This window comes from Belonocnema kinseyi, chromosome 2 (assembly GCF_010883055.1).
Source record: "Belonocnema kinseyi isolate 2016_QV_RU_SX_M_011 chromosome 2, B_treatae_v1, whole genome shotgun sequence".
Lineage (NCBI taxonomy): Eukaryota > Metazoa > Arthropoda > Insecta > Hymenoptera > Cynipidae > Belonocnema > Belonocnema kinseyi.
The window spans coordinates 36456364-36469526 of NC_046658.1; the positions used below are offsets into that span (position 1 = coordinate 36456364).

Here is a 13163-nt window from a genome sequence, read left to right on the forward strand (position 1 = left end):
CTTCAAATCTTGTTTATAAATCAGTCTGCTGTTCAAAAATCACTGTTATGTTTGAGAAAGCCTCATTTAATGAAAAAATTACTACACTAGTAATTACTATTCGAGGTAAGTAATGAGAGGTAACTTTTGTAAATGGCACTACGAAAGCGAAAATTAGTTGGTATTATAATACAATTACACGAATCCTAAAACCGGTATGACTTTTGCTTCCTTTCTCAGCAAGATAATCTGTATAGTTATTGCTATATTTATTTTAATATTCAATAGTTAATAAATTCATCTTCACTTTTTTCCCTGGATTGTCTGACGTGACATCGCGGCGCAAAACGAGTTATAACATGTACAATAGTCAGTTTATAAATATTTGGAACACAATGAGAGTAAACTTACATCCATGAACGATCCCACTGAATCTCGAGCGAATAGTACTACACTCCATTTCAATAGCGAAAAATTGACTAATTTCTTGATCTTAAAGTCACTAAGTTCTACAGACAGGTCTTCCACAAAATGAAAAACTTATGCACTTCTACAATAATTATAATTTGAAGATTAGTGGCTGTCTTTTATTGGCTGGAGAAAACTTTTCTCGTATAAAGACTTTAATATTTTCGACAGAGACCACAAATTCAGCCTCTGATCTAATAATGCTGGATCTTTTAAGTTTGAAAGATAGGTCGAATTATCAAGCTTAGCAGGTGGCCTGAGTAAAATTTCCTTTAATAGTAAAATTGTGCTATCTTACATACTTTTTCATTTTGTGCTTTTCCTAATGTAAACATCGAAAAGTATAAAAGAATTACAAAAAGAATTTCGCTTTCGTGGTAAACAAAAACGCTAGAGGACAGGCTGGACAGGTACATCCAGATAATTATACATTTTAATTATACAGTGTATAGCTAACAGAGTTGAACATTTTTAGGAAAATCCTACCAAATAGTTAAGGCTTTTAAGTCTTTTATCTCTTTTTGGTTTCTCCTTTTGACGAAATCTTAAACTCTGCTTTCTTGAAAAGAATTATATTAAATAAACATTTCGTTCAAAAATGTGAATCCTTACGTGTAATACGTACGTTGTTTCCTACATTCTCACATACGTAGACTTTTTTCGAAATAAGATGGATTTTCGGCAACCTTGGAAATTGATATGCAGCTTTAATCACTTTCGCGAAATGCTTTGTAATTATTATTTCTTGGAAGTGGCTGCTTTTAATGATCATTGATCACTCTTCGTGTTGAAAATCTCAGGATATAACGGACCCAATCTTCTACGTGAAAAATCGTGCAGTGAAGAGGAAAGAAAGCGCGAGGACGGATTGATTCACGTTATGAGCCTTCCCCGATGAGAAGAAAAATATACCAGATGACCCGATCGCGTTTGCATGGCGACTTGATGGTTGTTCGGATGCCATTAGATCCTCTCTGGAAGGCTCGGGACATGGCAGATCTTCGAGTTTCAGTTCAAATATTTGTTTTATGAAACCAACTTTTCCGTCCAGGATTTCCACCTGGAAGAAAATTAAATCATATCAGTTATTTTCGAGGGATTGGAGTTCCACAATGACTCACATAAGACTATATCTAAACAAGTATGTTACAAACTGAAAAACAGCCTAGCACAAAGAAATTTCATTTGAGGTCCCTATAATCAGGTAAAATTTAAAATTCATAGATCGATGAATAAACTGAAGGTTAGCAGGGTACAATAGATTTTAAAAATTGGTTATTTTGAAAGTTTCGACAAAACTGTAATTTTAATTTTTTTCTTATTCTGAATTCTTAATATGTTCAAATTCATGTGAATTTTTCATTTAAATTTATTGTGAAAAAAAGTGTGAAAGCTTATTTTTCTTTCAGACTTAAGATAGGTAAAGCCCAACAAGTGGAAGGTACTTTTGTTAGTATTGGATTTTTCAATGTCTGCATGGGGCTGTCCTGTACGGCTTATCGAAAAAATTTAATATTTTTCTTTTGTTTTTGTTTAGGGTTAAAACGATTCTGGCAGGTGACAAAATAAGTATCGAAGATAAGTCCTAACAAAAATATTTAAGGTTCGAAATAGGTTATTTCTGTTCCGGATAAGCGACAAACAATTCATAATGTGCTTGCAGACGAAATCACAGTAGGATGAGTGGATGCATGGTTCACATTCCTTCATATTGTTTTCACTGCATGCCTTAGCTCGCTATACCTATGCATCTGAATTGTATAGGTTACCTCCAAATTTCAGTTAAGTGGATAAGTAAGGTGGATTATGTAGACTCTTCCACCTTTTTTCTCACAGATCACGATGTCGGATCGAATGGCTCGGTTAAATGATCCACCTGGATAGTAAGATCACAATATAAGACGTAATCTTCGTTTTCTAAAACGAAAACTGGAATATATTCATAGACATGCATTCATTCTGTTAAGAGTCCTAAGTTTAGGGCAAGTTGTTGATGTATAATGTCCACCACATAATTACGTCTGTGCGAATATTCTCCCTGAGCCATTACGCGACAATCATCAATAATGTGCTCGATAGACTCGTTGCTATTCCCGCATAATCGGCATCGGTCACCCTTTTTTAGCCAAATATTGGATACCTCATCATTCACTTCATGTTGATCTAACGTTTAAGGGTGCTTGCCGTCGATAGCTGTTTGTCTCTATTCAGTATTGCGTTTCTAATTCCTCTAGGATTTCTGCCCTGATATTCAAAGCCTCCTCTGAGCTCAAATTCAATGGTTTGTAATCGAGATCCGCTTTACAGATGACGTTGTAAAGCGCAACATCTCGTTTGCTGATAAAATAGTCTCGCAACTGTATAACTTGTGACTGACCCAGGTATTTCTATAACTCACGCACCCTCAGTCATTGCCTCGATGACATTCTCGTGTTCGTTCTTTATCTCTGCGGAACCATAATTCTCTTCACACATGGGGCATGCTATTTCGTGTTTTTCTCAATGGGTTCAACGTTAAACAAGATCATACTGCACAGAACGTGTCTACTTGAAAGATACCCGTTGTAAATCTTTACATTAGATAATCCTAATTAACTGGTAAACTGACAAGAAATTTTCATTATTTTTTTGGCATAACACTGCAGCAAACATACTATATTTTCTGACGAAGTTTCATTGATATATTATATTTAATGTGAAAGAGCAAAAAATTAATTTTTAACCTGAACTAATATTTTGTCCTTTGCATTTTCCATACTTACCAGAATGAAACATTTTCGTTTCGTGTTTATCTGCTCGACGCGTATCGAATTTTTGTGAATCTAGAGACAAGCTTTATTCTTACCTTTGCTGGTGGTTTTGCCGTATCTTTGGATTCTAAATCATCATAATTGCCGTATCCTTCGTAGTCGGTTCCATCCTCCAAGTAATCCTCATCAGCTACATTTTTTTCTTTAAAGTTGTTAATATAGTCGTCTGGAATTGAAACAAAAATCAAAACTTTATTTAATTTATAAATTCAAAATTGATCCGCCCGTTGCAAAAAGGAGAAACCGGTTGTCATTATTTCGCGAAATTGGGCGGGGGGGGGGGGGGGGGGCTCGAGCCACTTGGATTTAAGAGACGTTTAGAAGCCCCTCACTCTAGCAAAATAAGTCTAGGTATATCTCCTGTTTGCTTCCGGCTCCGTAATTATTGAAACGTAGACGTAAAAGTTTTACATATTATAGATCTAAAAACATTTGAAAAGTAAATATGTTGTCAAGAAAGAAATTTATTTCAATTCAAATCTTTGGTCTAACAGTACTCACAGTAACTCGTGAAAGTATTCACGAATCCACGATTTCTTCAACATCAAGTACAGTTAAACTTGGAAAAAGCGCCGGGTTTGGGGCTGGAGGTGGTGGGGAACAAACTCGATGGAGCACCGCTTCGGATAAAAACGCTTTTGTTTGCTCACGTCTGTGTGATTTTTAAATTAATTTTAAGCGATATAGAAGTAAAATTCAAATGATATTTCTTTCTAAAGATAATTTAATTCGTTTTCATGAAAAGTTTAATCTGCAAAGTATTTTTTATACTTCAGGTGACATTGCAATTTTTATGGTATTATTTAAACTCGAAATATTTTGCTTGACTATTTTGCTTGAACTATTTAGGTGGAAAAGCTGACTATTTGTTTGAGAATGCGTTTGCTCTTTGTTTACGGAAAGAATTCTTATTAAAAAATTGACTATTAGATTTATATTTAAAGATATATGCTTTAAGTAGCCAATATATATATATTTTTTGTTACCTACAACGCTCGTGGCCGCTCGTAATTGTACACCTACAACATCATCGCAGGCAGTTTCAAGCATCGTATTAAATTAGTTGAATTAACTTATAATTTTCTAATCTCATCACTCACTCGACTTTGTCCGTGGCTATGATGTATAACCGGGTTTACCCGAGTAAAAGTTTAATAAAAACACATATAATAATTAAACCTTGGGAGAGCATCAATTGGGATACCACAATGACAGAGGAATTGGTGAATCTCTATTACGAAAGTGCGAAGTTTGAAACGAAAGTGGAAAAAGGATACAATTTAAGAACGAAATTTGCTGCAAAGATTCCCAATATATAAAAAATCGCACTAAAAGATCTTATCACTAAAGTGAAGGACGTTAGGACTAATCTATACGTGACAGAAGACCGAGCAATGGAGATTAAACAACAGGTTCATTTGGCGTGGAAAAACGACGGCATAGAACATCAGTTATAGGAAACCGCGTCAAACGGTCAAGCAGGAGCAATTGATGTTCTTCCTCAACTTATGGATAATCCAACACCACCGCCTGTCTTCCAAGAATTTATAAATTTCTTACAGCTATCATTTCAGATAAGGTATATTCTCATTGCGACAAGAATGACATCATTACAGAAAAACAAAAAGAATTTTGCAAAAACTCACGAGGCAGTCAAAATCTAGTCACTATAAACGCTCTTGCCATGACTCAAGCTCGTAAGCATCAAAGGAACTTACACATGGCATACATAATATTTGCATGCCTGACTATTTGCTTGAAGTTTTAAAACTTTACAAAATCTGTACACGGATATTGATTTTCGAAGTCATGCGATGAGTCTCTGGGGTACAAGAATCAAGTATTTTGATCATGGACAACCAAGGATAACTAGATCAATACTGATTACGACGGGTATATTTCAAGAAGACTCCTTCAATGCACTATAGTTTTGTTTATCGTTTAACCCATTGAGCAAAACACTAAACAGAATGTCTGATGGGTTCGGAATTCATGATAATAAGGATGGTTATCAAGGGATCCATCTTGTGTACACGGATGACCTGAAGCTTTACGCTAGTTCAGCCCGGAATGGCTGCGGGCTATACGATAGTTAAGACAAGCCTAACAACTGCCTTCACTACGAGACTTAGATTGATTATGGAGAGTTTTCTCCACTCGGCTAACAAAATCAGGGCAATCTACACATGTGCCATCCCTGTCCTCACGTACTCCTTTGGGCTCATTAGATGGTCGAACACCTACCTTGAAAAGTTAAACGGAATTGGCCGCATAGAAAGGACGAACCACCAAATGCACCAGAAAAATTAAGTGATTGAAAGGGTAGTTCTATGACGACATATAGAGGGTAGGGACATTGTAGATGTCAAAAAAGGGTGTGAGTCACAAGTTATACATTGCGAGACTATTTTAACATCAAGCAGAATGTTACGTTTTACAGCACCATCTGTAAAGCGGATCTTGACTACACGCCACTGAATTTTTCCTCAGATGGGCCTTAAATCTCAGGGCAGAAACCATAGAGAAATTATGGATACAATGTAGGCAGAAAGCTATCCACGGCAAGCACCCCAAAACTTTGGATTAAGATGAAGTGGATAGTGAGGCATCCAATATTTGGCTAAGAAAGGCTGTTTTGTATCCAGCGACGAAAGGATTCGTCATTGCGATACAGGAAAAGGTTGTCATCACCAGGAATTATCGCAAAAACGGGTTACATCAAAACGTGGTTGTCCAGTACCGATTATGTGGAGTTACCAACGAATCCATCAAACACATTATTGATGGCTATCGCGTAATGGCTCAGAGAGAGTATACGCACAGACATAATGATGTCGCGGGCATTATACATCAACAACTTGCCCCAAACCTAGGACTCTTAAAGAATGGATGCCTTTCTATAGATACGTTCCAATGCCCGTTTTAAAAAGCGAAGATTACATCTTATATTGGGATGTTACTATCCAAACGGATCATGACATCCGGGCCAATCAACCCGACATCGCGATGCGAGAAAAAAAGTTGGAAGAGCTACATCATCGACATAGCTTGTCAACTAAACCGAAATTTACAGTCAACCCATACTGCTAAGATCCACAAGTACAGCAAGCTAAGACATGAAGTAAGACCATATGGAGGGATGCGAATCATGTATCTATTTATCCCAGAGTGATTTCGGCTACAGTCAATATGCACGCAAGATGCAGTGAACATTTTGAACAGGTAGGAGTCAGTAGGGTATTGGTAGCACCTCAGAAGGTGGTTTCATTAAACACCTGTCGCATTGTAAGAACCTTTCTTGACTATCAGCAAGCAAGCGACTAAAAACCTATGTAGTGGAAGATGGTAGCTCTGAGAAATGATCCAGAGGTGACTGTTGTCACGTTCATCGCTCGCAGCCGCTCGTAATTGTATACCTGCAACATCATCGCAGGAGGTTTCAAGCGTCGTATTAAATTAACTTATCACATCCTAATTTCATCCGTCACTTGACTTAGTCCGTGGCTATGATGTATAACCGGGTACATCCGATTAAAAGTTTTGAATATAAATGTCCTTAAAATTGTATAAGTTTGTTATTTACAGTTAATTTAATCAAAAAAGTCAAGTTTATACCTCCAGAAATAGCAAAATAAAGCATCTGTTAATTAAGGTAGTTTAAAAAGTTATTAATTTTTATTTGGCGGCCAAATATTATACTTTTTTATGCCCAAGTAATATGAGATCGGTATCATTAAAAAACTTTATTTATTCCATCAAAAATACCTTATATGGATATTTGTTTATAAAAATCGCTTTTAAAATAACCAATTATTCATTTAATTTTATTAATTCAACTAAAAAACTATCATTGTCCATAAATTATTCAAATTTAGTACGAATCAGGTGACGATTCGCCGCCAATCCCCACGAAACCATTTTCATTCACTTATTTGTTTATAACAAATTCAATAATTTTTTAAAGATTTTCATTGCTCTAAGATATCTTTTTTGGACAGTTGCTCTCAGTTTTCTAGGTATTTTTGATTAAATCGAAGTATTTTTAAAAACCAGTATACTTCAAAAGTCAATTTTTTTCATTTTTAGTATTAAATGAACAAAAAAAGAAACCAAAATTTAAAAATTGGCCATGACAGTTCGATGCAAAATTTTATTAGCTTTCATTTAAAAAAAAAAGTAAAAATCGGATAATAATTGTCTTCTGAAAATCAATTTCCAAGGACGTTTTTTTTGCCCCACTGTGCATCGTAGCAGTCTTGCAAGTTATCCTTGAGTGGATTCGCCCACTTAATGTGGGCGTTTCGTCAGTTCGTCGTCATGTTTCCATCTTAATTGTTTTCGGCATCGCGAACTCTAAAATGATCGGTACTGTTTGCCGACCCATTGTCGGGTGCTCTGTGTGCTTCTGTCGCTTTGAACCTAATGTAACATTTTTTGGTGGTTTCGTGGTATCATTGTTGTTCCCACAAGCAGTTGTGGAGAGGGTTCGTCCATTCTTGCAGAGCCCCGTATTCAAGGCAACGGCTGCATACTCTAAGAGGTCATCCGGAATCCCAAAGTCTCCGTTTAAGACACCTCGCCCAGATACAATTCAGATTTCGGCATGGTTGTTACGACTCCGCTTGGAGGTTATTCGTTCCAGACTATTACTGTAACATTACTGTAACCATATTAAGCAGAAACGCTTGTTACAAGGACCCTCTATCCGCAAACCGAGGACGCTTTCAGTGGCTTTATCATATATACAGGGTGTCCCACCACCTGCACAACCCTTTGTACAATGCGATATTGCACAAAAAACAGACAAAAAAGTCTTCTAGCAAAAAGTTGGGTGGAGTTTATTTAAGGCACAAAAAAGCTTGAAATTTCACCAATGAGAAGAGAGCTTCGAACTTTAGAGACAACTTGTACGTGTCCCATGCGTTAAGATAGTGTGTGCGCACAAGTGGTTGCTAAAGCTCGCTCCTTATTGGTTGATTGTTTTTAACTGCAAAGCTTCATATATATATATGTCCTACCAACTATAAAATAGCCAGTGGCTTACCAAAATGTATGCAACCCCGCATGCACTCCCATAAGAATAGCATTACCGTGTAAGCGTTCAAAGACGATGAAGTGACATTAAGACCAACACCGGAAAGCAGTCACCTTCTGAGAGATGATCGAGATTTCAATCCAAGGAAGAACATTGAAATGCAGGTTCCTCCTAAGCCCCAAGATTTGGTTGACATGGATATTTCCGTTCTTGTGGATATCTCGAAAGAGTCCGACCTCTAGACATTCAATTGACCAAAAGACGCTTGCATCAACTGAACAAGGAGATTAGATGGACAAGACAAAAGGCGTCCCGTGTTCCTTGTGTGCTTTACTACATAACGACTGGTAGGCTGTTCACGAAAATTGTTCTAAAAGTTCGCCCAAGAACTAAGGATCTTCAATCACATACTGAACAAGTCACAGCTGCTGACAATCAAGCAGCATATTGTTGACAAAATACGGCTGTTATCTGACGAAAGAAGGAGGATATTGAAGAGAGGGAGAGAGATGGGTCAGGGAGAATCAAGAGGTTCTCGCTGACCCATCGTGCCTCTTCGCGATAACCTTGTTGCTGTCAAAAATCCACACAAACCCAACGAAGTAGAACCTTTCTGGAAAGAGGTGTAAAAGATCCCGAAACCATTAGAGTTGAAAGAAGATACTGTTAATATCATCCGCTTCAAGGAGTTTTGGGAAAACCTCAAAACATTTAAGATAGAATGCCCATCAATCAATGTCGCAGGAGTAAAAAATGCACGTAATGGTACGAAGAACTTTTTCACTGCAGGACCTGATGGTATACAGAATTTCTGGCGGGAGCCTATCGCTCGCACCGCGAATTTCTTCTGGATACCTCTGTAGAGACACTAATCATATGGGTGAACTGAAGTTCTATGCTTCTGGTAATAGCAAAATTCAGGGTGCTCTAAATATAGCCAAGATGTACACAGAAGATTTTGATACGGTCTCTGGATTAGACAAGTGTGCCAAAATTCACCTTAAGAAAGGAAAGATTATTGGTGTTCCTAAGGACCCTGAGCTTGTGGATATATTTATTATTAGACACCTTGACACTGGAGTGACCTATATACCTATATACTTGGGCAAACCTTAAAGCCGTGTTCAGGATGTTACATATGTAAACCAGTCTCTTTAAAGCGTCTTCAAGCCTCTTCTTCGACAGATCTAGTTTTCAAATCTATCGGCGTTGGACAAGGTGTTTGCAACAAACATGCTTGCCATCTCGGTTCTATTCTATTCAGTTGGAGTGGTTCAATGAATAAATAACGAGCTCACGGCCCTTAATATCGCTACACGCAAGATCATGTATATGCATAAGAACTTGCATATTAATTCGTCTGTTCATAGATTATACATGTCACGCCGCCAAGGCGGATGCAACCTTCTAAATCTCCAATGTATTTATAACAAAATTGTTCAAAGTACAGCTTACATCGTTGAAATTGGCAAAGATCCTCTCCTAAAAATGGTCAGAAACCACGAGCTGACTGGCAAATATTCGTTAGTTTACAAAGCCATGGAGCAGATGGCGTTAGAACAGAACAGAACAGAATTACAGACGTATCAGCTTATTAAGTACCGTCAGTAAAATATGGGAAGTCCAAAGTGGATTTGTACCAGGAAGATCATATAAGGGTCAAATATTTAGCTTAAGCAACATTGTCTTGAATGGTAGAATAGAAAAAGTTGATAAGTACCTATATCTTGGTAGCCTATTCACTAGTAGGTAGCGAGACATGGACCTATCAAGAAAAGGATAAGAGTAAAATAAACACGATTGTCATGAAATTCCTGCGCATAAGATGCGGAAAACATTGATGGATAATGTGAGTAACGAGATAATCTTCGAGGAATGTGGTTCAGGAGAGACACTAGTTGAAACATGGGAAAGAAATCGATTAAGATGGTTCGGGCATGCTAAGAGAATGAAAGATGAACCACTAACTAAACAAGTGTATCAAAGTAAATGGCAGTGTACACAGAGGCATACCGCGGAAAGAAATGTTTAAAATATGTAAATGAGACCCTAAGTAGAAGAGACATAAGAAACCAGAGAAACATGAGAACTTGCATGAAAAAAAGGAACGGACGTGAAGGAAGAAACACTGAGAGCTTGGCACCTCCGAGAGCGCCGATAATAAGGAAGAATAGCTCAACATAATTTTCCCGGTACAATCGTCGCAACTCCCTTATAAGGTCTTTATACCTCTCTTTCTCGAAGTCAAGAAGAAACATGTCAGGCCTCGAGTGCCCAACTGAAACAATTGTCGATAATATAAAGTTCCAGTATATTCAGCACTTCTCATTCTCGACATTTGACTCTATTTCCCTAGGAGCATTTAGAGAAGCGATATTAAGGTCAATGCCGTAAGAGTGACAGAGATAGTAATAAAGCACTCTTATTGCCGCATTGTACCTTTGGACGTAGGTCGTTCCCACATGAGTTGGACAACTATATATTATGTGTGCAAAATGCTCGGGGCGTGCATGGCACGCCCTGCTGCTTTCATCAGGAATGTCTTGGCTCAAAGCGTGGCGACGGTATGTTAAGGTGGAAAAACACCATCTTGACATGCCAAAATGAAACCCTCCGTTCCTTCAATCCGGATGATTTAAGGAAAGCAAAATTTAGCTTACACGACATTGACAGATTCTCCACATTTATGTGGAAGATGCCGTGCATCCTCTTATCGAGGAGCTGTTCACGGAAGTTTTTCTCTTGTGCTTTCTTAATCCGGGCTCTTAGGAGTGAGTAGTTGAGATAGATAAGATTTGATGCATTTGACTCAACCCTTATACTGAAATAAAGTCTGAGTATTTCAGCAGCCTCCTCCGCTGCTTTGTACAGAAACGCTGCTTTGCCCACCTCTTCGTGCTTCCTGACCATTTTAAGAAGAGAGTCTCTTCCGTTTGCGACTCTATGCGCTGTACCCAGTATAATCCTGTTGTGAAGACATTCAAGATTCAATATTCCGCGACCACCTTGACGGCGTGAGATGTAGAGTCGCGGAACAGACGACTTAAGATGCATGCTTTTGTTCATGTGCATAACCTTTCGTGTCCCGATATCAATGGATCTAAGCTCGTTCTTCGCCCATGGAACCACTCCAAATGAATAGAGTACTACCGAGACGGCAAGCATGTTCGTTGCAGATATTTTGCTCCTCGCCGACAGTTCGGAAGATCAAATCTGCCAGATGAGACGTTTGTATCTGCTTCGGAGAGTATCCTTTATAGATGTCATATCCTGAATGCAAGCTCTGTGGCAGGCCCAGGTATGTATAAGTATCTCCAGCGCAAAGGTGCCGTATAGCGCTTCTATCGACGAGCTCAGGGTCTTCAGGGATGCCATTATGTTTTCCTCGCTTCAAATAAACCTTGGCGCATTTATCTAACCCAAATTCCATTTCTATTTCCTTAGTATATCGTTCGACAATCCCTAGGGCTAGATGTAGTTGCTCTTTTATTTAGAATAGATCTTAAGATCGTCCATGTGAAATACATGCGTGACCTTGTACTTTCGATCTGAAGGTTTGTCGAAAAAGTACCCGTCGGGATGGCGAAGGGCTAGAAATAGTGGCAATGTGAGGCAAAAGACAAAAGAGGAGGTCACGCTGGTAGGGTGCTGCATCTTTGCAGACAAATCTATCGATGAGCAGGTTCTCGCGACATCCTGCTACGCCTGTCTTTGAGCCACGTTGTTCATATATTTTTTGCCACACAGTTTCAATTGCCCGAACAATCCTATCATTTGGGATAGCAGTGAATATCTTATACAGTTGGTTCTGACAAGTGATTGGCCTGTAATTCTTCGGTCATCTAAGCTGTCTATTTTCAGCAGAAGTATTGTGCATGTGTGTGTGTGTGTGTGTGTGTGTGTGTGACGTGCGCCGAAGAAAGGGGGCTTACCCTGAAAAGTGAGATTTATCAGGGCGAGCGGTCGAAGTCGACCCAATAGAAGCAACTTTTAGGAGAGAGGGAAGTTCACGAAATCTTTCCTCCCCACTTATCCCTGCATTCTCGCGGAAAGAGATCGGTCGTATAGTCGGCTCACGGGCAGGGTATAGATGAGACGCTTAGGTGTAGTGGTAAGTGGTAGGAGGTGTTTCACGGAATCTCGAGCTCTTGAGCAAAAGCCCGATTCTCCTGCTCTAATAAAAAGTATGTATAAAAAGTAATCGCAATCCAAGCTAAATCAAATGCGTTACAGTAAAGTACCAAACCTTGTACAACTTACTATTCCTACCTGGATTGCGTGCAATAGCCAAGGCACTGTTCCTCTCAGCATCCTTAACCGACTTTAGCGACGCGTTCTTGCTCTCAAGAAAGCAAGTGAGTTCTTCTAAGTCTTCCCTCAGCTTACTGTTTTTTGTCTCATTCCTCAAACCCCAAATCCAAGCAAGCTTACAGTCACAAGTCAGTTTGTTTCCTGAAAAAAGAGAAACTTTGTTAAACGATGTAGTATAATTAGGTATTCTGTAATGTAGGGGAAATTTCGAACACAATTACTATATATTTGAATAGTTATAATTAAATTGTCATATGTAGGGTAAACAAGGTTATTTTTAACACCCTTCTAGTGAACGACACTGTGCAATGCAAATGATTTTATTATGATTCCAGAGATATGAAATAGATACTTGTACAAGCATAAATATTCTATTGTCGATCTAATTTGGTTTTCAATAGTTGTTCAGTACAAAATTACTGAATTTATATTCATTAAATAGCATTTTTGTTTCCACCCACAGAAAGATATATTGACACTAAAAAAATTAGTCATGTCGTTAATTTGAGAGTCCTCTGAAAGTTAGAAGAAAAGGTATTTCTTATTTGGTAGTACTTTCA

The 13163-nt window shown here is 38.2% G+C and overlaps 1 protein-coding gene across 7 annotated transcripts in view; it reads right to left on the reverse strand.

Moving 5' to 3' along the window:
* Positions 1 to 591: 591 nt before the first annotated feature.
* Positions 592 to 13163, reverse strand: part of LOC117167645 (connectin) — a 526083-nt gene continuing 513511 nt past the window's right edge. For 5 of the 7 annotated variants that reach the window (XM_033352720.1, XM_033352721.1, XM_033352724.1 and 2 more), the window contains 3 exons: positions 12553 to 12744; positions 3293 to 3423; positions 592 to 1507 (listed from right to left, as the gene is read on the reverse strand). In XM_033352720.1, the coding sequence (XP_033208611.1) occupies positions 1268 to 1507; positions 3293 to 3423; positions 12553 to 12744 (563 nt within the window). In that variant the 3' untranslated portion in view covers positions 592 to 1267. Of the gene's footprint in view, positions 1508 to 3292; positions 3424 to 3758; positions 3910 to 12552; positions 12745 to 13163 lie in introns of those variants that run through there. The other 2 variants (XM_033352726.1, XR_004466418.1) reach the window with 2 other exon arrangements.